This window comes from Bos grunniens, chromosome 1 (genome assembly GCF_055505025.1).
Source record: "Bos grunniens cultivar Pamir isolate PY7600 chromosome 1, Bosgru_T2T1.0, whole genome shotgun sequence".
In the NCBI taxonomy this organism is placed as follows: domain Eukaryota; kingdom Metazoa; phylum Chordata; class Mammalia; order Artiodactyla; family Bovidae; genus Bos; species Bos grunniens.
In genome coordinates, this window is record NC_141165.1 from 86999558 (window position 1) to 87026294 (window position 26737).

Genomic DNA, 26737 nt, shown 5'->3' on the forward strand with positions numbered 1-26737 from the left:
GTCTTGCCAACTCTGCAACCAGACCTCTGAACTGCAGCCCACCAGGCTCCTCTGTCCATGGATCAGGAAGCTAAAATCCTGCAAGTCCCATGGTGTGGTAAAAAATTACAAAATATTTTTAATAAAATGAAATATTTTCTAATCTTCCAGTAACTGAATGGTTTCATTTTTATTTTTAACTCTCTTCAGTTCTGTCTTTAATTCCCACATGTAGATTATGGTAAGATCATTTTCTCTTCCTCGGTTTTGCTTCTAGACCCAAATTTTAGACTTCAGTGAGGTTCACCCAGTTTTGTTCAACAATAAAATCTTGCCCAAAGAAGAGGTACTATTTAAAGTGTTTATTTTCCTTAAGAAGCTATTTTGTAGGAAGGGCCTAAAATATTTATATAACCCTTTCAATGAGAATTATGAAGTTTGGGAGCCAGGTTAACACTTCTGTTCCCTCAGGCAATAATGGTTAATAAATTCACAATCTCCACTTAAATCACTTGGCTTATAGAATGACAAGTCAAGGAACCTTTTCCCTCTTTTGTGGCAGCAACAGTGTTAAAACTTAATGTTTAATCCTCCTAAGGGAGGAAGGTAGTTTTGGTGAGGAGCGTGTCTGAAAGACGTTTTTGTAGGGGTATGTTAGAAAGGCCACTGGGAGCCTATCATAGGGAGCTGCTCGAGATTTGTGAGTTCCGTTTTAAATTTCTCTTGGAAACCTCCTGTGGGCGGAGGCCAGCCCCTGGAAGTGCAGAGCGGCACCGCAGCCCTGTCCATCAAGGGATCCGGCCGGGGTCTGTAAGCCCCTTTCCCCGCCCACCTATCATCGGGTCGCGCATGCGCTGAGCTGAAGGGCCGGAGAGTTGTCGGCTGGGAAATGGCGGCCGCGGGCTTGGTCGCTGTGGCCGCGGCTGCAGAATACTCTTGCCCAGGAGCGTCGGGAGGTAACCTCTCGGCTGTTAACTGCGGCCCAAACTCCGGGGCAGGCCCTGGTCCTGGCCCGGGCTCGTGGAGCCGCTCCCTCGACCGAGCGCTGGAGGAGGCGGCGGTAACCGGGGTGCTGAGCCTGAGCGGCCGGAAACTGAGGGAGTTTCCCCGGGGAGCGGCCAACCACGACCTGACGGACACCACTCGGGCGGGTGAGTGGGGTGGGGGACAACCCAGGGGACAGGAGGCCCCGGGCGCGGTTGGAGGCCGCCCTGGCCGTTCAGGGGAGTCGCGGGTAGTTACAGTAACTGGTCCTGTTACTCCTGGTCGGGACCAGGTTAACGGGGAGAAGCCGACTGCCCCAACCCACCCAGGCCTGCGGGTCAGACCCCGAGCCTGGGGCGAGGCGGACAGCAGCATCTCTCGGGGAAGAAGGCCGTAGGAAACTGATGGGTACTGTTTTACTTTCCTAGAAAATTAACTTTTGCAGAAGCTGAGGTAGACCCTTGCTCCGCCTGATTGCTGCAGGCCAATTCGGATTTAGGATGCCAAATTGACTTTACAGATTTAGGTTTGTAGCGCGCTTTTAATCGGAATAATATTGGTCGCTGCATTGTCAGGAAAGCATGACTCTCAGCACTGGCGTTTTTTAAGAACTGTTGTTTTCAGAGTGAGCCCGAACGCTTTTTCTTTCTCCCCTTCGTCTAGTTGACTTACCAAATGTACTTGAAAAAATATCTAGGGGCAACTTTAAGACTTCCACTACTTTTCCTCTTTCCTCATGCCCCCTCAAAAAAAAGTTGCAGAAAGAAAACTAGAAAAGGCACAAAAGATTACCTACTGTATCTATGTTTAATTCTTAAAAAAAAAATTACTTTGCCTTATACATATTTTTTTAACATAGAAAATAAAATAAATTAGATATTATTTGATTTTCTTAGTTGTAGAGAACAATATCTGGTGACTGAGGTGTTCAACATGTTTCCTTTGTGTTTAAAATACAGCTTCCTCAAGGAGTAGATTAAAAACAGTACAAAGGAGGAAAACATCTCTTACGTATAGTATATAGTATGATGTAATTATTTTCATACAACTTTTCTTAAGCTGTTAACTTTTCCTATGTTTGTGCACTCATTAAAGATTGCCGAGTATTACATATGATTCACTCATTTTGGAAAGATAAGCAAAACTGTTAACACTACTTCAAGAAACTGTTTTCCAAAGAAACTTTGCCTCTTGTGTAAAATGGAAGGAATCAAATGTTTGTTTAATCTTTTTGAAAACAGTTATATAGAATATGGTTTGTGTTTTTTAGTGAATGACCTTAAAATTAAATTTTTTTGAATATGTAAATGAGTGGCCACTTGCCTTTTGTATGTGTTCTGATAGATAGCATCTAAACTTGTTGTTCATACCCCAAATTTTGTGATTCTGTTCAGGAGGTGGCTATATGGCATATGACTGACTGTTCAGGAGATGGATAGCATAGTGACTTCATATTGGCATGAGTCATTTTGGTATTACTACATTAAGCCTCAAGTTAAGGGATAAGTTGATTGTAGGAGTTTATCTAGCTCATTATCTTACCGTCTTTTAAATAGCTCTAGGGCCAGTGTCTTTTTCCTTTAAGAAATATTAGCTAACAAAGAAAATGCAAAGGCATTTATGAAGAATAAGTAATGCCAGTGGATTTTTCCCTTACTATGCTGTGAACTTTTAATTCATTATTATTCACACTTATTTTTATTACTTTAGTAGTTTATTTATAAACCAGATTTTTTGTTCGTTGACATTTTGTTCATTTTGTTCATTTTATTTAGTCAAAAAGTCTAAAAGAGGAGAAAAAGATTGCAAAGTACCTTACAACCTGTTAGACTAGATTAATTTCTAAAATGTCAGAAATATCACTTATTAAGTATAAGAAGTCTTTGGCAGACCTTGGTGAGTACAAAAATACTTAATTCTCTAAATTATTTTAAACAGATAATTTGATGTAGATAAGATCATTGATTGAGTTTTCACTGTTTACTGTTCATTGTGGTAGATGTTTAAAGTACATTGCCTTATTAAATGCTTAACAACCAATGGATTAAATATTATTATCCCAAGGATTTCCCTGGTGATCCAGTAGCTAAGACACCGCACTTCCAGTGTAGGGGACCTGGTTTAATCCCTGGGCAGGTAACTAGATCCCTCATGCCACAACTAAGACCCAGCACAGCCAAATAAATAAAATGCTTAAAATATTATTATCCCAAATTTACATATGAGGAATCACACAGGATTTACAAAAAGACACTCAGAATCATATAAATAATAATAGCGGTAGAATTTCAGCCTTGGTCCATCTTACTCTCTTTTTCTTCACTGTGCCACACAGCCTCTTTACATACAGATAGATATTATCATTCCTGTTTTTAGAGGTAATGAAACCCAGGTTTGGAGAGAAAAATAATTTGCTTAAAGACCTGTAGCTAAAGCCAAGGAAGGTGTTGTTAGCCATGATTTGAGCCTAACTCAAATCCTGTTTGAGGTAACTCTAAAACCATAGACTGTTACACAGTGTCCTTTGAATTCAGACCCAACTTTAGTTAGCTGAAATGTTTTATTTAGACCCTATAGAAAGTTTAAAGCCCCAAACATTACTTGAACACTATATTAAAAGTTGCCAGGTTATCTGTTCTTTCCTAATATATAGAATGTATCTGTAGATACATATAACTGCTATCTTTACATTTTAAGAAATAGTACATATTACCTGTACTGTTTATAACTTGACATAATTAGAATTCATCATGCAATATTTTCTTGGAATTTTTCCCCTCCTGTTTGTTTTAAATGGTAGATTTTTAGGAAGAAAAAGAAGTGTTTGTTTGGAAATGAGTTACTTGATCCAACGGACAGGGAAGATCTTAAATCACAAAAGACTTTTGGGGGCTGAAAAGCTGTAGCTTTAATTTGGGGAGGCAGAAATGGGAAGGAAAGCCATTCCAGGCAGTAGAATGGATCCCACCCTGCCACAAAGGTGTGCACATAACTCAGGGCTAGCTAGTCAAGTAGTCCATCCCTCTGTCAACAGTGATAGTTTAGAGAGGGACACATTTTCCTATCAGCATGCAGGAGTGTTAATTCTGTTGAGAAAGAGGCGTGCTTTGAACCGTGGAGTTGCTGAGAGAATAGAATGTGAACCTGGAGCTTGCCAATAAATTGAAAGCAGAGCCAAAAGATGGAAAGAATGAGGCCAAGTTCGATGGTAATCTTTGGATCAATAGCCAGGCTTTAAATTAGTGGTATCCTTGGACTGTCTAATTATACAAGCTAATGAATTCCCTGTCCTACTTAATCTGAGTAGACTTTTTGATACAAAATAAGAGTCCTGAGTAATGACAGTGAGTCTGCTCTTGAAGTTGTGGGGAGGTCAGTTTGGTTAGAATAAATTGGTGGGATTAGAGAATATGAGAGCTGCCCTTTGCATTCTCAAAAGGGAGATTGTTCATTTAACAGATGTTTGTTGACTAAAGGATTTTCAGGTGTAGATACACAGAGAGGACCAAGACACTCCCTATTTTCAAAGAACTCAAGAGGTCTAGTGTAATAGAATGAATAAATATAAAGATTATTTGAATTGTCTGATAATAGCAAAACTTTTATGTGTAAGGCATTATGCTAGGTAATATAGTGGGAATAAAAATAAGAAAAGACTCTACCCTGTAAGTATTAAAAATCTAGTAATCTGTTTGGCTGGCTGCAGTAACAGTCAAGGAATGAAAAACAGTCTGAGATCATACTGGAAAATAAATGTACAAATGTTGACTGATTTTTTTTTTTAAAGAGACAGAATGCATCAAGTTGGCTGAGTTATTAAACCTATAGGACTAGGAAGGTGGTAATGCTACTGATAATAATAGTAGCTAACATTTTTTGAGCTGTTAGCATATTTCAGATATTGTACTAAGCTATATATATAAAATGCACATATAACAACCATCGGATTTGTAGGTACTAGTTTTAACCCCATTTTACATGTAAAAATGGAGACTTGAGGTTAACCTGATCATTGTTACACAGGTAATAAATGACAGCACTAGGATTCAAATTCAGATACATCTGATCCTAAAACTTCTGTTTTTGATCACTGAGCCGTACTGACAAAGAAAGTTTGGTTCAGTTTCTTTAGTTGGCCTGATACATGTTCTGTTGCTGTTAAGTCACTTCAGTCGTGTCCGACTCTGTGCGACCCCATAGACGGCAGCCCACCAGGCTCCCCCGTCCCTGGGATTCTCCAGGCAAGAACACTGGAGTGGGTTGCCATTTCCTTCTCCACTGCATGAAAGTGAAAAGTGAAAGTGAAGTTGCTCAGTCGTGTCCGACTCTTAGCGACCCCATGGACTGCAGCCCACCAGGCTCCTCCGTCCATGGGATTTTCCAGGCAAGAGTACTGCAGTGGGGTGGATACATGTTCTACTGGAGTCTTAAATGTGTCAGGCCAACTAAAGAAACTGTGCAGCAAATAGAAGTGTATATCTGGAACTTGTAAGAGTGAAGTTAGAACTGCAGCATAAATTTGAGACAGTCATAATGAAGGGTTTATGCAGTTCTTGGAGAGAGAATGTGGAGAGTGGAAAAGTTGGTCGCTGACAACCATGGGGTACCATAGCACTTAAAGGGCAAGAAGAAGAATCAGTCTGAGAAAAAAACAGAAACAAAGTTTTATAACTAGGCCTCTACTAGAATTTAGAGACTCCTAAAACCAAAGGAACTGTAGTAACCCTCTTAAGTTATTTTACAAATGAGAAGCTGTCTTAAAGATTAAGACTTTGTTTAAGGTTGTATAGTGAAGTGCTGTTTTGCAGAAGACAAATAGGATCATAGTTGAAGGTGTAAGAAGTCTTTTCTGAATGGAAAATCGAAAACAGGAAACCAAGGATTCATCTTTTGGGACAAGCCTGTGGTTGATGGCAGATGGAAGAGACTAATGATACAAAAAAAAGAAAGACATGGAGATGTAATGGGTGAGCCTAAGTAACACAGTCTTATTGAAGCCATGAGAATAACGCTTTCAAGAATCGTGTGCTTATTTCCTACATAAAGAAGAATGAGGATTGCATAAAAGACCATTTAGTTTTTCAAAAAACATTCTGTAACTCACACAGTCATGGTTTCATTAGTCTTGGAAATATGCACTGAAATGCCAGGTCTTAAATGGAAACTATATTTCTCTTGGATACTTATTTATGTATATTTTATATCAATTTCAGTTTGTAAATTTTAAATTTGGTTCCTTAATTGTACTAGCCACATTTCAAATGCTCAGTGGCCACATGTGTCATATTGGTCAGCACATTAGATAGACCTACTGTCCATTATATTGGACAGCACAGGTAATAGAATCTTCCCATCATCACAGAAAGTTATATTTGACAGTGATTTTGGGGTATACTGCAATGCCTTTCTATATCCATGAATACAATAAGCCACCATGATCACCAAGATCACTTAAATAATTGTTGAGAAGACATCAGCAAATGGGGGCTCATTAATAATTACCAGATCTTTGATAATATCTCAGGTCTGAAAGGGGATATATCATTTTTTCTTCTAGAAATAATATCTTGTTGTTTTTTTTTAAAGGGTGTTGACTTTTTACTTTTGTTGGCTGCAACAGGTCTTCGTTGAAGCACACAGGATCCTTGTTGCAGCACGTGGGATCTTTAGTTGTTGCTTGCAAACTCTTAGTTGTGGCATGTGGGATCTAGTTCCCTGACCACGGATTGAACCTGGGCCCCCTACATTAGGAGCACAGAGTCTTAGCTCCTGGACCATTAGGCAAGTCCTAGAAATAATATCTTCTTAATAAAAACTACCATTTAAGCATGCTATCTTTGTTAATAGAGGCATTAACTGTATCAGATCAGATCTGTCGCTCAGTTGTGTCTGACTCTTTGCAACCCCATGAATCGCAGCACACCAGACCTCCCTGTCCATCACCAACTCCTGGAGTTCACTGAGACTCACGTCCATCGAGTCAGTGATGCCATCCAGCCATCTCATCCTCTGTCATCCCCTTCTCCTCTTGCCCCCAATCCCTCCCAGCATCAGAGTCTTTTCCAGTGAGTCAACTCTTTGCATGAGGTGGCCAATGTACTGGAGTTTCAGCTTTAGCATCATTCCTTCCAAAGAACACCCAGGGCTGATCTCCTTCAGAATGGACTGGTTGGATCTCCTTGCAGTCCAAGGGACTCTCAAGAGTCTTCTCCAACACCACAGTTCAAAAGCATCAATTCTTCGGCGCTCAGCCTTCTTCACAGTCCAACTCTCACATCCATACATGACCACAGGAAAAACCATAGCCTTGACTAGACGAGCCTTTGTTGGCAAAGTAATGTCTCTGCTTTTGAATATGCTATCTAGGTTGGTCATAACTTTCCTTCCAAGGAGTAAGCGTCTTTTAATTTCATGGCTGCAGTCACCATCTGCATTGATTTTGGAGCCCAGAAAAGTAAAGTCTGACACTGTTTCCACTGTTTCCCCATCTATTTCCCATGAAGTGATGGGACCGGATGCCATGATCTTTGTTTTCTGAATGTTGAGCTTTAAGCCAACTTTTTCACTCTCCACCTTCACTTTCATCAAGAGGCTTTTGAGTTCCTCTTCACTTTCTGCCATAAGGGTGTGTCATTTGCATATCTGAGGTTATTGATATTTCTCCCGGCAGTCTTGATTCCAGCTTGTGTTTCTTCCAGCCCAGTGTTTCTCATGATGTACTCTGCATATAAGTTAAATAAACAGGGTGACAATATACAGCCTTGACGTACTTCTTTTCCTATTTGGAACCAGTCTGTTGTTCCATGTCCAGTTCTAACTGTTGTTTCCTGACCTGCATACAAATTTCTCAAGAGGCAGATCAGGTGGTCTGGTATTCCCATCTCTTTCAGAATTTTCCACAGTGTATTGTGATCCACACAGTCAAAGGCTTTGGCATAGTCAATAAAGCAGAAATAGATGTTTTTCTGGAACTCTCTTGCTTTTTCGATGATCCAGCGGATATTGGCAATTTGATCGCTGGTTCCTCTGCCTTTTCTAAAACCAGCTTGAACATCAGGAAGTTCAGGGTTCACGTATTGCTGAAGCCTGGCTTGGAGAATTTTGAGCATTACTTTACTAGCGTGTGAGATGAGTGCAATTGTGCAGTAGTTTGAGCATTCTTTGGCATTGCCTTTCTTTGGGATTGGAATGAAAACTGATCTTTTCCAGTCCTGTGGCCACTGCTGAGTTTTCCAAATTTGCTGGCATATTGAGTGCAGCACTTTCACAGCATCATCTTTCAGGATTTCAAAGAGCTCAACTGGAATTCTATCACCTTCACTAGCTTTGTATATCCACTATTAACTGTATAGTTGACCCACTTTTCATCTGTGAGTATCATGCGCTCAAATCAGGAACCTTCTAAGAGCCTTAGGAATGAGAAAAGAGTAGGAAAAAACCAAAGCTAATTTTATTTGACTAATCAGACTGTTTCAAAATCATTCCTTCTGATATTAAGAGTTGTACATGCTCATTGTAGTACAAGAAGTTATAAATAAGACATTAAAAATCTTTTGTAATTCCACTTACCACAGAAAACTGGTAGTGAACCTTGGTTTGAAATCTTTAAACATTTTCTTCATGAATATATACATTCTCACTTTAAAAAAACATCTTAAAATGGGATCTCATAAAGGCTGTTTTATCATTTTTTTACTGTATGATATATAGTATCAGAAAATAGCTGCTACAGAAAGATATGTAGCATACTTTTTAATAGTAGTCTGCCGTAGGTATACTGTCTTCTCATTTACCCTATTGATACACTTTGGAATTGTCTTCATCTTTCACTGTTACAAATGATATTGCTGAAAATAACTTCATGTGTATCTCTTTGCAGACTTGTTTAATTTCCTTAGGATAAATCCCTAGAAATATAATTGATTGGGTAAAAGAATGTATAGTTTTAGGGGTTTTTAAATACAGATTGTAAAACTGTTATTCCTAAAGGGTTTTTTAGCTTAGATTTGTATCAGCAGTTCATGAGTTGTCTTCACTCTGCTGATTTTATTCTTTGTGATCTGTGTCAGTCTGATAGCTGAGAGATTGTATCTCCTTCTTCTGTATTCAGTTCATCTTAAGAAGTATAATTTTTACTACCATAAGAAAAAGTATATAAGTACAAAGAGAAAATATTTATTTTTTTGTTTTTTTCTGTGTCCTTTTGTCAGAATAAATTGATGACAAAGACTCAGAAACTGTTTGTGCCTGTATATAAACTCCTGTATATTCAAATTTTTCTATGATTATAAAAGTAACACATGTTTTTTACAGAAAATTTGGAAAAAAATAAAGTAGAGAAAGAAAAAAGGAATACTATTGCATCAATAAACCACTGAACATTTTGACATATTCTTCCAAGTATTTTTTTTAATCTGTGTACATGTATATTGAAAAACATGGTATTAGCTTTTTGTAGTTTGCTTTTTTCCACTGTAGAGTGTATTAGAAATATTGTGTCATATCTTTCAGTTCAGTTCAGTCGCTCAGTCGTGTCTGACTCTTTGCGACCCCATGAATTGCAGCACGCCAGGCCTCCCTGTCCATCACCATCTCCCGGACGGATTTCACTGAAACTCACGTCCATCGAGTCAGTGATGCCATCCAGCCATATCATCCTCTGTCGTCCCCTTCTCCTCCTGCCCCCAATCCCTCCCAGCATCAGAGTCTTTTCCAATGAGTCAACTCTTCGCATGAGGTGGCCAAAGTACTGGAGTTTCAGCTTTAGCATCATTTCTTCCAAAGAACACCCAGGGCTGATCTCCTCTAGAATGGAAGGGACTCTCAAGAGTCTTCTCCAACACCACAGTTCAAAAGCATCAATTCTTCAGCGCTCAGCCTTCTTCACAGTCCAACTCTCACATCCATACATGACTACTGGAAAAACCATAGCCCTGATTAGATGGACCTTTGTTTGCAAAGTAATGTCTCTGCTTTTGAATATGCTATCTAGGTTGGTCATAACTTTCCTTCCAAGGAGTAAGAGTCTTTTAATTTCATGGCTGCAATCACCATCTCCGGTGATTTTGGAGCCCCCAAAAATAACGTCTGACACTGTTTCCACTGTTTCCCCATCTATTTGCCAAGAAGTGATGGGATCAGATGCCATGATCTTCGTTTTCTGAATGCTTAGCTTTAAGCCAACTTTTTCACTCTCCTCTTTCACTTTCATTATATCTTTACACTTAACCAAATCCCTTTTATTGAGCATTTAGACTATTTCTATTTTTTTCTTGTTATAAATAATACTAGAGTATAAAATGGCATCTCCAGTATTGCCTGGAAAATTCCATGGGCAGAGGAGCCTGGTGGACTATAGTCCATGGGGCCACAAAGAGTTGGACAAGACTGAGCACAGCAAGTGAACTCTTAAATAAATATAACTCTTTGCTCACATCTCTTATTATTATCTCTTACTAGATAAATTCCTAGAAGTGGAATTGTTCTAACAAATTCTTATATTGTATTGACACAATACAAAAGACTTAAAAATATCCTGTTATTTATGTCCGTAGCCACCTCCTCCCTGCTCCCCTCCTGCAACAGACACATATTTTATAAAGAGAAGCAGAGACCATGGGGAAGATCATGGCTGTTGAGTATAAAGGCTTATTTAATAAGATTTAAATTTACTTTTCAGGGGAAAAATCTAGACTCTGCTGTACTGGCATTGTTTTTTAAATAGGAAGGGTAAATAGTAGGATGGTGCCTTTAGGAGGGGTGAGAAGATGAGTCATAGATCATCACAAAAATCAGTGTTGAGACTAAAAGAATGGCAACAAGGTTGGGACCAAGGATTTCCTAGGGTTCATTTCCTTTTCCTGTGGCTGTATTTGGGGTCTAGATGCTTAATATTAATAAATTAATATTAATGCTTACTATTAATAAAAAGTCCTATTACATGAAATAGGACTTTTTAAGTAGTAACATGCGTGTTCATTTTTTTTTCCAGTTCATTTATGAAGCAGTTACTCCACTGAAGTTTGGAAGAAAATACATGGTTAATATGGTAATTCACAAAAGGAACACTGTTTTGAGTTCCTGAAGTAGCCAGCAATATCAAATGCAGTGCTGCTACTAATTATAGAATCATAAACTAGTACTAAAAATTTAAGGAATTTCCTTGCTTTTAACTTTCTCCCTTGCTCCTCTAAATTTGTAGATTTTTTATTATTTGAAAGAAATCTCAAACCAAGAACTTTAACTAATTTATTAAACATATTTCTTATAAGAACTAGGTAACTGATTTTTTTCATTAAAAACGAGTTTTTAGAAATGACCTATAATCATAGAGTGAAAAGATAAGCCACAGAGTAACAGATTGGCGATAAATACAACAAACAAATGATATTCAGAATATATAAAGCATTTCTACAAACAAGATAGCACAATAGAAAACTGAGAAAACTCTTGAACTGGTACTTCACTAAAGAGGAATTCCAAATAACTGATAAATGTGTGAAAAGGTGCTCAATCTCATTAGTAATCAAGGGCACGAAAAAGAAAACCAAACTGAGGTACTTCTCATTGACAGACAGTACGGAGTACTACAAAGTACTGTTCTCCCTCAGTGCCCTCAGGGAAATGGTTCTGGACCACCCCCCAGACACACACACACAAAGGCACTAAAATCTGTGGTTACTTAAGTCCCTTACATAAAAATGGCACTATTTGCATATAATCCATGCAGTTTTCCCTGAACTTTAATTCCTCTCCAGATTACTTGTAAGATTTAATACAATCTAAATGTTGTATAAATAGTCACTGGTGCGTAGCAAATTCAAGTTTTGCTTTTTGGAACTTTCTGTAATATTTTCCCCAAATATTTTCAGTCCAAGGTTAGTGGAATATGCAGATGTCAGATCCCACAAATACAAGGGTACTGACTGGAGCATTGGGACATTTATACAGTGCCAATGGGAGTTGAAAAATACCTAGTAAAGTTGAAAATACACATATTTTATGAACCAGAAATTCCAGGCTCTGAGGTACATACGCCAAAGAAACTTGTGTATAAGTGCGCCAGGACATATGTATAAGAATGTTCATGTGCTGTGCTTAGTCGCTCAGTTGCGTTCGACTCTTTGCGACCCCATGGACTGTAGCCCACCAGGCTCCTCTGTCCATCGGGATTCTCCAGGCAAGAATACTGGAGTGGGTTGCCATGCCCTCTTCCAGGGGATCTTCCCAAACCAGGGATTGAACTCACATCTCCTGCATTGCAGGTGAATTCTTTACTGTCTGAGCCACCAGGGAAGCCCAAGAATGTTCATAACGTTCATATTTGACAAAACAAAAAAAGAAACTATCATCAATATAATATTGTTTAGTCGCAAAGTCTTGTCAGACTCTTTTGTGACCCCATGGACTGTACCTGCCAGGCTGCTCTGTCCATGGGATTTCCCAAGCAAGAATACTGGAATGGGTTGCCATTTCCTTCTCCATCAATAGAATGGGTAAATCAATTTTGGATATTTATGTGATTTCACAGCAGTGAAAATGAATAAGTTACAACTGCATGCAATTACATAGATGAACCTTGGAAGCATGTTAAGCAAATGAAGTATATGACACTGTATTTGCAGTACAAATATGCTTAAATGAAGGTCAAAAACAAGCATAATCATAAATGCTAAAACTTTTAAGAGGCAAGAAAGTAATTACCGTAGAAGTTAGGATTATGGTTACTTGTAAGTGGGGACTTCCCTCGTGGCTCAAATGCTAAAGCGTCTGCCTGCAGTGCGGGAGATTTGGGTTCTATCCCCGGGTCAGGAAGATCCCCTGGAGAAGTAAATGGCAACGCACTCCAGTACTCTTGCCTGGAAAATTCCATGGACAGAGGAGCCTTGTAGGTTACAGTCCATGGGTTCGCAAAGAGTCGGACACGACTGAGCGACTTCACTCACTCACTCACTCTACTTGTAAGTGAGAGGGGAAAATATTAAAGGAAAGGGGCAGTGGGTTAAGGGTGGGTGCATTTCTGAAGTACTGAAAATATTCTATTCTTTAACCTGGGTTCTTCACCTATATGATTATTCACTTTATACTATTTTTTAAAAATTGTACATCTGCATTTATAATTTATTTACTTTTATAATGTGCTTCTTTGTTTAGGCTTACTTACTCATTCTTAACTTGATTATTACTCATATCACCTCTTCTTTTTTGCCTTCCCCTTTGCCTTCTCTATCTCTTTGCCATCCGCCTTCACTAGTCACTTTTCTTGCTTCCCTAATACTTGTTCACACTTTTTTTTTACTGTCACAGTGAACAGGTGTCTTTTTTCCATATTAACTTAAAGAAGGTATATTCAGTTCAGTTCAGTCGCTCAGTCGTGTCCGACTCTTTGTGACCCCATGAATCGCAGCATGCCAGGCCTCCCTGTCCATCACCAGCTCCTGGAGTTCACCCAGACTCACGTCCATTGAGTCAGTGATGCCATCCAGCCATCTTATCCTCTGTCGTCCCCTTCTCCTCCTGCCCCTAATCCCTCCCAGCATCAGTCTTTTCCAGTGAGTCAGCTCTTCGCATGAGGTGGCCAAAGTACTGGAGTTTCAGCTTTAGCATCATTCCTTCCAAAGAAATCCCAGGGCTGATCTCCTTCAGAATGGACTGGTTGGATCTCCTTAAGAGTCCTCTCCAACACCACAGTTCAAAAGCATCAATTCTTCCACGCTCAGCCGCCTTCACAGTCCAACTCTCACATCCATACATGACCACTGGAAAAACCATAGCCTTGACTAGACAAACCTTTGTTAGCAAGGTAATGTCTCTGCTTTTGAATATGCTATCTAGGTTGGTCATTAGTTTTCTCTTGCTGCGTAACAAATCATTATAGCCAAAGCTTAAAACAGTGTTTATTATTTTACAGCTCTGTAGGTCCGAAGACTGGACTCAGCTGAGTTATCTGCTTGTGGACTCACAAAACCAAAATCAATGTCTTGGCCAGGTTGGACCCTTATCTGGAGGCTTTGGGGAAGAATTTCCTGAATCATTCAGATATTGGCAGCATTCAGTTTCTTGCAGTTATAAAACTCAGGTCTCCCATTTCCTTGATGGTTGTCATCTTCCGGCTACTCTGAGGCTCTGAAAGGTATCCACATTCCTTACAGCATGGCCTCCTTCACCTTCAAGCCAACAGTCGTGTGTCCTCTTGGAATCTCTGACTTCCTCTTCTGCTATCAGCCAGAAGGCTCATTTGATGAGATTGGGTCTAGCCAGATTATCTATTTTTTGTTTAATTCAGAGTCAGTTGATTCAATTCAGTTCAGTTCAGTCACTCAGTTGTGTCTGACTCTTTGCAACCCCATGAATTGCAGCTCGCCAGGCCTCCATGTCCATCACCAACTCCTGGAGTTCACCCAAACTAATGTCCATCAAGTCAGTGATGCCATCCAGCCATCTCATCCTCTGTCGTCCCCTTCTCCTCCTGCCCCCAATCCCTCCCAGCATCAGTGTTTTCCAGTGAGTCAGCTCTTCATGAGGTGGCCAAAGTACTGGAGTTTCAGCTTTAACATCATTCCTTCCAAAGATATCCCAGGGCTGATCTCCTTCAGAATGGACTGGTTGGATCTCCTTGCAGTCCAAGGGACTCTCAAGAGTCTTCTCCAACACCAGAGTTCAAAAGCATCAATTCTTCGGCACTCAGCTTACTTTATGGTCCTACTCTCACATCCATACATGACTACTGGAAAAAACATAGCTTTGACTAGACAGACCTTTGTTGGGAAAGTAACGTCTCTGCTTTTGAATATGCTATCTAGGTTGGTCATAACTTTTCTTCCAAGGAGTAAGTGTCTTTTAATTTCATGGCTGCAGTCACCATCTGCAGTGATTTTGGAGCCCAGAAAAATAAAGTCTGACACTGTTTCCACTGTTTCCTCATCTGTTTCCCATGAAGTGATGAGACCGGATGCCATGATCTTTGTTTTCTGAATGTTGAGCTTTAAGCCAACTTTTTGACTCTCCACTTTCACTTTCATCAAGAGGCTTTTGAGTTCCTCTTCACTTTCTGCCACAAGGGTGGTGTCATCTGCATATCTGAGGTTATTGATATTTCTCCCGGCAATCTTGATTCCAGTCAGTTGATTGCTGCTGCTGCTGCTAAGTCGCTTCAGTCCTGTCTGACTCTGTGCGACCCCATAGACGGCAGCCCACCAGGCTCCCCCATCCCTGGGATTCTCCAAGCAAGAACACTGGAGTGGGTTGCCATTTCCTTCTCCAATGCATGAAAGTGAAAAGTGAAAGTGAAAGTGAAGTCGCTCAGTCATGTCCGACTCTTAGCGACCCCATGGACTGCAGCCTACCAGGCTCCTCCGTCCATGGGATTTTCCAGGCAAGAGTACTGGAGTGGGTTGCCATTGCCTTCTCTGAGTCAGTTGATTAGCAGTTACTTAATTATATCCACAAAATCCCTTCTGCCTCATGAGGAATATAATCAGTGATATTTCATATTCACAGTCCCAGGGATTAGGGTGGAGATCTGTGGGAGGCATTTTAGGATTCTGCCTTACATAGAGGGTTCTGTCTTAACTTTATTTTGTGTATCACTTAGTACAGTACCAAATATCCTTTGAGTGTTTGTTGTATGGATGGATGCATGGATGGGATATGGATGGTAGGGATGGGAGGGAAAAGTGGATGAATGAGAAGGCAAAAACAGGAAATGAAAAGCCTATTCTCTTTCTTAGCTTTAGAAATAGTGACAACTGACTTCTGTGTGACTGGGTTTAATGAGGAGCCTTGGGGCTTCAATGATATAGTAGAATTCAATCAAAACATTCTCAAGTATAATGCCAGTGAATATACTTCCCTTTTATGTCAAAAGTCAGGCATTCAGACCCTCTTTAATTGGTGTCATAGAGGATAAGAGTGATCATGTTACATGTGCTAGGAGTCAGCACCCCAAAATAATAAGTAACAATTGAGAATTTTTAGGTGTTTGAAAAATTTTAGAATATGACCTTGATTTGCTAATAAAAGAAGTAAAACAAATTTTAAACTCCGTACAGTAAAGCAGGCTTTCCATGTATATTCAGTATTTATAACTTTAATAATTAGGCAAGGCTCAGTTATCCAGGGAGACTCTTAGCCTGATAAATATGTGATCCTTTTTCTATCTCAGTAACATTGTGATATCTGATCATCTGTTATCAAGTGACAGACCATAGCCTGTTGGTTCTCAAACTTTAGTGTGCATAAAATCCCCTGCTACTGCTGATGCTAAGTCATTTCAGTTGTGTCCAACTCTGTGCAACTCCATAGACGGCAGCCACCAGGCTCCCCCGTCCCTGGGATTCTCCAGGTAAGAACACTGGAGTGGGTTGCCATTTCCTTCTCCAATGCATGAAAGTGAAAAGTGAAAGTGAAGTCGCTCAGTCGTGTCCGACTCTCAGCGACCCCATGGACTGAAGCCTTCCAGGCTCCTCCTCCCATGGAATTTTCCAGGCAAGAGTACTGGAATGGGGTGCCATTGCCTTCTCCGTAAAATCCCCTATGGCACTTTAAAAAAAATATACATACATTCCTGGGTCCAGACCCTAGAGAGTCTGATTCAGCAGATCTGGGTGGGGTCCATTAAGTTCCATTTTTAACAAGCAGTCGGATAGTTCTAGGTGCATGTGGCCTAAGAACCACTACTTGAGGAATTTGTTCATAGACTTTACTACTTTACTCTAAAATTTGTTTAGGAAAGTAGTATCTGTTCACGTCCTAAAACTATCTTGATTAGGTAAGCCAAAGATTTTATTCAATTGAAAAAAATATTAAGTATAAAATACAGACTTCATTTTGCAAAATTGGGCACTTTGATACAGAATAAACCTTTGAAAGGTTGGTTTATTTGTTTTAAAGGTAGTGTCACTGAAGAGCTGTGTTGTTAACTAGATACACATAGACAACCAATTTAATATGATTATCCAATGGATATGGGTATCCAATTTATACTAACAGATAACCAAATAAACTATGAAAATTGAGCATAAATAATTAGTTAGGGTCTTAGTTACAAGCAGCAGACACTGGCTGTGGTTATGAGTAGCCCCCATGATCTCTGGGAGGACTGGAGAACCAGGCTAGTAAAAGGTTACTTACTTATAATTAAGTAACCAGGAATGTGTCCCAAATCATGTGACAGAACTTATCCAGTGAAGACACCACTAGCATTGCCACCTGGGGATAGACACCTCAAATTGCACCACTATCACCAAAGATAATGTACACTCTTTACTAGCACTGGAGCGTTTGCCACCACTACCTGTGGAAATTGAAATGTATTGTTATACTGGTTTTAGTTCAAGGTTAGGGGAGGATGTGCCTGGGAGAACCAGATCATATGCCGATGCCCCTAGCTGTGAGAGAGTCTGGGAAAGCTAACGTATGGTGTGGCACTTTGCAGCTTCTGTTGAGGAAAGAACTGTTTCAAAAAGTATTGGATTCTCCAAATAGGAATAGTGTTTAGATCCTGGGCAGCCTAAAAAAATGGCATGTGTCTAACTACAAGTTGTATTTTATACTAAAACCAGGTAATCAATTAGGCCTTTATAATTATCAAAATGAACAAGAAGCAGTATGTATGATGCAGTGGTAGGCATCATACCTATAAACTGGTAGGCAGTTTATTGTAATTAGTATTAACTTTTTTACAACTAAACATTCCATTGCCTGGTTCAGTTGGGAGAGGAGGAAAAGATTTTCTTTTCAAGGGGTACCTTCAGTTTTCCTTTTCTGTTTTTTTCTTTTTTCCCCTAAACTGAGCATACCCTTAATTTCTGTTTAAGATCTGAAGTCTGCATTAATTTGAGAAGAAGGATCAACAGTGTTGCCTACTTCCTATCCTTTCAAGTTTGCATGTCCCAAATCCCAGTACCTACGGACAGTATTCTGTCATTTTAGCCAGTGGTCCCCATAGTAAGAAATTATTAACAACAAATGTGTTTGTTTATTGTATGTACTAAATTACATGTATTATAAAATAGGCATAAAATACAAAATTTAAAGGAGAAATTAAAGACAAATAGAAATAGAAGTTCCAATGTTTTTGTTCTATACTCCAGTGGATCATTATTCTACACTCCAGTGGATCATTACTCTGCATCCTGTGGATAGCAGGCCCACATTCCTCCCTTGAATACTTATGATTCAGAACAGTAATTAGCCTCTTAAAAATATAAGTAGAAGAAAGGGAATTTAATGTTAAGTATCTGAAAGCACTCTAGACCCTACTATGAGGCAGTATGGGAAGTGAGAGACTGAGGTATGGAATCCAAGGATAGAGAGCTGTGACCTGTTGAAAAGGAAGGGGTTTTAGAAGACAAAGACTTAGGAATTTCTTGAAGCAGAGCTGTAGATGAGGTATTCCTTTTATAGCATGTGCAAAACAAACCAGTGTCTGTGTGAAGTGTGCTGCGCTGCTCCCACGGATTTGAAGAGATGGGGTTAAGCAGGGTAGGAGCAGTGTTACTTTGGGAGTAAGAAGATTTGGATGTTTCTTCTCTGCTTTTAATACTTTTTTCCCTATGTCTTTTATTTTCTGCAGCTTGATTACGATGAAGCTTTCTTTATATGCATCCTGCCCTTAGGTGTACAGAGCCTCTTGATTCTATGAATTGAAAAATTCTTGGTTATTTGGTTTCAGTAGTGAGTTTTTCTGTTTTCTTGGTTGACAGATACTAGTCAAAGTTACAATTTTTCTTTTTTGTTTTGATTTGCTTTTCCTAGGGTATTACTATTATATAACATCTTCTTTTGAAATTTTCAAATGTGATCTATAGGTCTAAAGTTTTGCTATTCAAACTGTGGCTTATGGACCAGCAATATGGCATCACTTAGGATTTTATGAGAAATGCAGAAATTCAGGCTCCATCCCAGAATTAGAATCTGCATCTTAATAAGATCCCCAAGTGCTTATGAGAACATTGCAGTTTGAGAAGTGCTCCTCTATAGCTAATCCAGGTAACTGAGGTTGCTCTTTTTTCCAAAGGGTCTCTGAGATAAGTATATAGATAAGTATATAGATCCCCAGTTATTCTAACCCCATGCCACAGAAGTCAGCCAAATTGAGCACTCTCAACACCAATCTCTTAAAAAGGGTGGGGAGAGGTTCAGTAGGCAAAGAAGAAAGTTATGCCAGCAGTTACTTTGTTCTGCTCATGTGATTTTTTGGGGCTCCAAAATCACTGTGGATGATGACTGCAGCCATGAAATTAAAAGACTCTTGCTCCTTGGAAGAAAAGCTATGACCAACCTAGACAACATATTAAAAAACAGAGACATCACTTTTCCAACAAAGGTCCATCTAGTCAAAGCTATGGTTTTTCCCAGTAGTCATGTATAAATGTGAGAGTTGGACTATAAGGAAAGCTGAGTGCCAAAGAATTGATGCTTTTGAACTGTGGTGTTGGAGAAGACTCTTGAGAGTCCCTTGGAGAGCAAGGAGATCCAACCAGTCCATCCTAAAGGAAATCAGTCCTGAATATTCATTGGAAGGACTGATGCTGAAGCTGAAACTCCCAATACTTGGGCCACCTGATGCGAAGATCTGACTCATCTGAAAAGACCCTGATGCTGGGAAAAATTGAAAATGGGAGGAGAAGGGGACACAGGATGAGATGGTTGGATGGCATCACTCGATGCCATGTCCAACTCCATGGACATGAATTTGAGCAAGCTCCAGGAGTTGAGGATGGACAGGGAAGCCTGGCATGCTGCAGTCCATGGAGTCTCAAAGAGTCGGACACGACTGAGCAACTGAACTGAACTGATGCTCATGATCTGGGCATATCGTGGATATGTATGAGCTAGAGTTAAATATGCCGCTATCAAGTCCTTTAGACTGTGCCTTGGCTCAGCCGAGCCACTGCCAAAGTTATGTTCAACAGGTTAAAAAAAAGGTCTTGGTGTGTCATCCTGTAGGTGTAGTAAGGATGCCAGCTTGTACAGAAACCCTAACCTATGTCCACAGCTCAGTCTTCTTGTGTTTTTTTGATCTCCACTTCTCTTATGAGGATTGGAGCTTTCTACCCAAAATTACTATGTCATAAGCAGGTTTTTATTTCTCATTGGTATATTTGTTTCTCATATTTGCTTTAAAAAGTCTAATTGTTACTGGTTCAGTTGTTTATCTTGCTTATAAAGATACTGTTTAGTAACAGTAAAGTTAAATATTCTTGAGGTCGAATCAACAGTGACCAGCTTAGGTTTATTAATTTTGCTCTCCTATCATAGAACTTAGAGCTTCTCAGATGGCACTAGTGGTAAAGAACCCCAAGAGATGCATGATATGCAGGTTCAATCCCTGGCTTGGGAAGATCCCTAGAGTAGGAAATGGCAACCCACTCCAGTATTCTTGCCTAGGAAATTCCATGGACAGAGGGGCCATGTGGGCTACAGTCCATAGGGTTGCGAAGAGTTGGACACGACTTAGCACGCATGCATGCATCATAGTACTTGGAATTGTAAACACTTCATTTTCCAACATACTATAATGATAAACACAACTTAGACTTAAGTTGTGTTATTTTTTAAGTTATTTTCTATAGAATCTGTATCTTGATTATCCTTTTCTTTTGTCACAAAAGAAAGAGAATTTTTCATGGTAGGTATTGATTTCTTCACAGCATCCTTCATGTTACCTTTGCTTTTTCGGATCCTTCTGGACTTAAGAATCTCTTAAGAGATTTAAGAGTGTTCCATTACTCACATATCACTGCCTAAACCCTTCATACGTGGGAGCCCTTCTCTTGAGTAAGCCTTTCCCCGTACTAGCGTTGCTGCTGGGAACTTGAAAATTGCATTCCAAGAACAAAAAGATTTTGTAACTCCGTCTTATTTCCCCTTCCCTCAAATAAAACATTTGTTATCTTTAAGCAGTCTTTGTTCCTTGTAGTGAGCAATAGGATACAGGATTACAGTCTGTCTGCTGCAGCCTCCTTTTATCGTATTTCACATGACAACTGATACCAGACAGGATGGCATCAGGGACAACTTAGATAATTTATGTGAAGGAGTAGGAGCCTTTCGAAGTCATTAATGTGGACAATTTTAACTATTTGACCAAATTCTTTTCTCACTTTAATGTTAAAGCTCTGCAGTTGGTTCTCATTTATATTCTAATCTGAGTTACCAACTTTTCCTTTCCTTCATACCCAGTATAGTCATATTTTATGCACTGTTACTATATTTTATTATATCAAACTGTATTTTCAATTAAAGTACTGTCAAAAGGTTCAGAAATATTACATTTAAATGCCACCTTGTGACTGTTCATTTTCAATAACTCTTATATATATGATGCCACTGAACTGTATTTTTGAAGGTTCCTAAGTTTAACTTCCTTAGTTTCCTCAGTATACTGATAGTTGGTCTGATTTCGTAGGTATATCCAGTTGGTTAATCAGGACCAATTTCACCAAAGATTTATCTTCTTTCTTTAAAAAATGAGTATTTCATATGCATAATGACTTTCTGGCAAAATGTATTTAAACTAACATACTAAGTAATGTAACAGCTATTAAACTCAATGTAAAATAATATAATTGTCAAGAATAAATAGTATTGAATTATTTCATGTACTCTCTGCCTCAGCATGTGACGGTTTTTGCAGAATACAATATGTTCTTCGCTGTCTTACATTATGCTGCCTTGTCAAAAGGTACTTTTTTACTTTGCCAGGGTTATGACTCAAAACTTTATATTTTTCTTTAAGTTATGTTACTATTATCATTAGAGTATGTATTAAAAGTTGTTATTTTTATTTTCATCTGTTTTCTGGAGGAAGAAACCTTACTGCAACATACACAGTTGCAGCTTCATCAGATCAGATCAGTCGCTCAGTCATGTCCGACTCTGTGCGACCCCATGAATCGCAGCACGCCAGGCCTCCCTGTCCATCACCAACTCCTGGAGTTCACTCAGACTCACGTCCATCGAGTCAGTGATGCCATCCAGCCATCTCATCCTCTGTCGTCCCCTTCTCCTCCTGCCCCCAAACCCTCCCAGCATCAGAGTCTTTTCCAATGAGTCAACTCTTCACATGAGGTGGCCAAAGTACTGGAGTTTCAGCTTTAGCATCATTCCCTCCAAAGAAATCCCAGGGCTGATCTCTTTCAGAATGGACTGGTTGGATCTCCTTGCAGTCCAAGGGACTCTGAAGAGTCCTCTCCAACACCACAGTTCAAAAGCATCAATTCTTCGGCACTCAGCCTTCTTCACAGTCCAGCTCTCACATCCATACATGACCATAGGAAAAACCATAGCCTTGACTAGACGAACCTTTGTTTGCAAAGTAATGTCTCTGCTTTTGAATATGCTATCTAGGTTGGTCATAACTTTCCTTCCAAGGAGTAAGCGTTTTTTAATTTCATGGCTGCAGTCACCATCTGTAGTGATTTTGGAGCCCAGAAAAATAAAGTCTGACACTGTTTCCACTGTTTCCCCATCTATTTCCCATGAAGTGATGGGACCGGATGCCATGATCTTTGTTTTCTGAATGTTGAGCTTTAAGCCAACTTTTTCACTCTCCACTTTCACTTTCATCAAGGGGCTTTTGAGTTCCTCTTCACTTTCTGCCATAAGGGTGTGTCATCTGCATATCTGAGGTTATTGATATTTCTCCTGGCAATCTTGATTCCAGCTTGTGTTTCTTCCAGTCCAGCGTTTCTCATGATGTACTCTGCATATAAGTTAAATAAACAGGGTGACAATATACAGCCCTGACGTACTCCTTTTCCTATTTGGAACCAGTCTGTTTGTTCCATGTCCAGTTCTAACTGTGCTTCCTGTTCATAGTAATGCACTATTCAAATTTCTTAGTCTGTTTTTCAAATGTGGACGAACACAGAGATAATTACACAACACCAGTCATTTAGCTTGTTTGAGAAAACAGTAAGAAAAAAAAAAAAAAACATAGTGCTCTTGGTTGCAAACATTGAAGTTATTGTCTTGGACTAGAAATCCTAGGCCTGCTCTGCCAATACACAATATACTGTAGTATATGTTTATGCCAATACACAAAATAGCATAGTTTACCATAGGGCACTGATTGTCAAAGTGTGGTAATCTAGACTAGCAGCAACAGCATCACATGGGAAATTGTTTGAAATACGTATTACTATTTTTAAAGTTTTTATTTATTTTATTTTTGGCTGCACTTGCTCTTCATTGCTGTGCCTAAGGCTTTATATAGTTGCAGGTGTGTGGGCTTCCTGTTGTGGTGCCGTCTTTTGTTGCAGAGCATGGACTCTGGGGTACATGGGCTTCAATAGTTGTGTCGTACGGGCTTATTTACCTGCAGCATGTGGAATCTTCCCAGACCAGGGATCAAACCCATATCCCTTCATTGACAGGTGGATTCCCAACCACAGGTCCACCAGGTAACTCCAGAAATAAATATTACTCAGTCTCACCTCAGGCCTGTGGTATCTGAAATTCTGGGGACCAGATCTTGCCCTCCAGGTCCATGTAATGCATGCTAAAGTTTGATAGCCCTTGCCATGGAATATAGAAAATCTCAAGGTAATTTTATAATTATTTTTATAATTTCTCCATTAAATTCAGAGCATCCGTTATTTTTAATAGCACAAACTAAAGAATTTATCTAAATTCTAAAGCTCCAATTTTGAGGGGCCAGTACTTTAAAATCTTCATGGTTACAACTTTGCAATGGAAGCCCTAGTACATTGCTTGCTGCTAATAAAACCTTTATTATTCCCTCCACCATGCGTGTGTGCTCAGTCGTTTCAGTCTTGTCCATTCCTTTGCTACCTCATGGACTTTAGCCTACCAGGCTTCTCTGTCTGTGGGTTTACTCTGGCAAGAATAGTGGAGCAGGTTGCCATTTTCTCCTCCAAAGATAATCTTCCCAACCCGGGGATCATACCTGCATCTCCTGCATCAGCAGGTGGATTCTTTCCCATTGAGCTGTCGGGGAAGCCCTCCCTCCACCATACTTTGTTTTTAAAAACTGGAAAACTGCCTTTTACTTTTTAGGAACCGTTGAGTAGTGGAGGGAGAGTAAAGGTTTGATAATAGTATAAAACATTTTATTAAAAGTTTTATTAAATACTTCTTAAAATGATAATCCCCTTCCCCTCAACATAAAGGAATAGAAATTCCAGTAGATACTGGAAAAGCAGGCCAGGGAGCATGAGTAAGAAAAGTAGCTCCTATCTCTTCCCATTATAATTTTCAGCCTTCCTGTTTTAAGATGTGAAAGAAAATCCAGTCCAGTGACATACCAGAGTATAAGTATATTGTAGTTATTTAACCTATAATCCCTGTGGATCTTAAAGGTAATATTTAGTGAGAGTCTCTGAAGAAGCAATTTGATAATGCTGTATGATATCTGTATTAAATGATATCTCTTTAAAAATCCTGATTTTTCACTGGAATAATGGCATTGACTATATTAATCATATACCTGTTTTTCAGCATTTTAAAATAATTTTTAGTATAATAGTGTTTGATGTGAGTGTATTTATGCTTGGGCTTTTAATTTGAAGAAATCTAGGTTTGAATTTCGATTCAGTCACTTCCTAACTTTGTGTGACCTATAGGCAATGTTTCTTAACCTTCCTAATGGCGGTTTCCTCATTTGCCTCAAGGACATTTTTTGGATTAAATAAGATTGTGGCTATATGAAACAACAAATGTTCTAGTGCTTATATGTGCTCAGCAAAAGATAGCTTCCTTTCTTTTCTCTTTTCCTTTATTTCCCCTGCTTAATTCAGTGCCATATCTATTTAGTAAAAATGTATTTTGTGCGTGTGTCTCAGGCACTGTTCCAGGCATAGACATAGTTTTTTTCTTTTTTTTTAAATAAATTGGGAGAGCTTTTTGAAGCATGGTTTTTGAATCTAAAATAAACTAACTCCAGTTTGTTACAAAATGTTTTCTATTTTTCAGTCATATTTTCCATTTCATTATGGAGTCATTTAAGGGCTTCCTTGGTGGCTCAGTGGTAAAGAATCTACCTGCCAGTGCAGGAGATGTGGGTTCCATCCCTGGGTCAGGAACATCACCTGAGAAAGAAATGGCTACCCACTCTAGTATTCTTGCATGGGAAATCCCATGGACAGAGGAGCCTGGTGGCCTACAGTCCATGGGGTCACAAAGGAGTCAGACATGACTTAGCTGCTGAAGAATATGGAGTCATAAAATATATGTAACAGGCTTAAATTGATACATTGTATTGCCACGGTTTTAAATGGACATATACCTCCACTGTGGAGAAAGCAATGGCACCCCACTCCAGTACTCTTGCCTGGAAAATCCCATGGACGGAGGAGCCTGGTGGGCTGCCGTCTATGGGATCGCACAGAGTCGGACACGACTGAAGCAACTTAGCAGCAGCAGCAGCATAACTCCATTGTACTGATAGAAGATAAAGATAGTTGATTGATTACTACTGGTAATTGGTATGTTTTCCCAGAGTTTTTTGTTGAAGTCATTTTTTGTAATGTATGATTTAGTTTCCTTCTGTTTGTACTTTAAAAGTTTCATTTTACTTTGAATTTTTGGATTATCACTTTTAAGGATTTCTTTTAAAATTTTGGAGAAATTCTTTAGTTGTCTTTACGTTTTATATTACTTAGAGTAAGCTGTCAAATAAAAATATTTTTGACTGCAGAGTTTCATCATTAATTATGCCTTACATTTTTAAAACACCTTTTTCAAAGAACAGAGTTCTCCTGCTTTTTCATTACACAGTTTTTACATTTCACTTATCCTAGTTCTGCATATGTCACCAACGAAACAAGATTAGAACCCAGGTCTCCAGACTACAAAGATAATTCTCTTAGCTAAAGTAAATTAAGGCTTCTAAGTTTGATTTAATTTTTCACTCCTCTTGTTAAATTTCTTTAATATTTTTATCATAGCTCAGCTTTAGAAACATGTACCAACATTTTGTCAGCCTACATGCATTTTTCAGCATCCTACACTCCTAGAATATGTAGAAAACATAATTTGGGAGGGGGAGTTATTTTTCAAAATCGTTCTGTATACATTATTGCTTTTCTGGGTTAAATATGTGTAAAGTGATAAAACATGGAATATGGGCCTTCTTAGACTCTAGCATCCTTGATAGCTTTTCCATAAGACTTTTTTTTTCCTTTGGTTTATTACACACTCAGTTCCAAACGTTGACTGCCCTGGGGCCTGGCGCGTCCTCCACACAGTGGACAGAGGGTGGAAAGAAGGGCTGGAAAAAATGTGGGGTTTCATGATGTTACAGAAATGAGACCTTTACTCTGGCAATAGGAATTCACATTTCAAAAGTTGATGGTTGTCAAGCTGATCTAAAAAACTTTATGAGAATGCCAAAATAGTTGCTGCTTTTTTAAAACTTGGCCCTTTCTAAAACAAAATTTGTTTTTTCTCTAGCCTTCCATATCAATAAGGAAAGCATATAACTGATTATTTTTGAGTTAGTTCTCTTCTTTAAGATGTGTTGGGAGACAGCATTCTAAGCTGGAGGAAAAAAAGGGGGCAGCTATAGCATAGCTTAAATGAAACGAAATGCAATGAAAAAAATCCATTTACCTAGGTTTAGTTGTGTGGAAGATAGATGGCATTGCTTACATTTTCAAATCTTGTAAAAACTAGTCACAAAGTTAGGTACTGTTTAGAACCTCTTGAGGTAATAAAAAAAAAACCTCAAAGTTGCTAGAAACATCTTGTGTTAAGTTGTGAAGGAATAATGATCAATAAAAGCATTTACATAAAATGAGTATCTAGC

At 39.1% G+C, this 26737-nt stretch overlaps 1 protein-coding gene across 17 annotated transcripts in view; it reads left to right on the forward strand.

Annotated features, from left to right (window-relative positions):
* Positions 1–842: 842 nt before the first annotated feature.
* The window catches only part of LRCH3 (leucine rich repeats and calponin homology domain containing 3), a 107499-nt gene continuing 81604 nt past the window's right edge, over positions 843–26737 (forward strand). For all 17 annotated transcript variants that reach the window (XM_086401429.1, XM_086401477.1, XM_086401463.1 and 14 more), the window contains exon 1: positions 843–1130. In XM_086401429.1, the coding sequence (XP_086257555.1) occupies positions 869–1130 (262 nt within the window). In that variant the 5' untranslated portion in view covers positions 843–868. The remainder of the gene's footprint in view (positions 1131–26737) is intronic.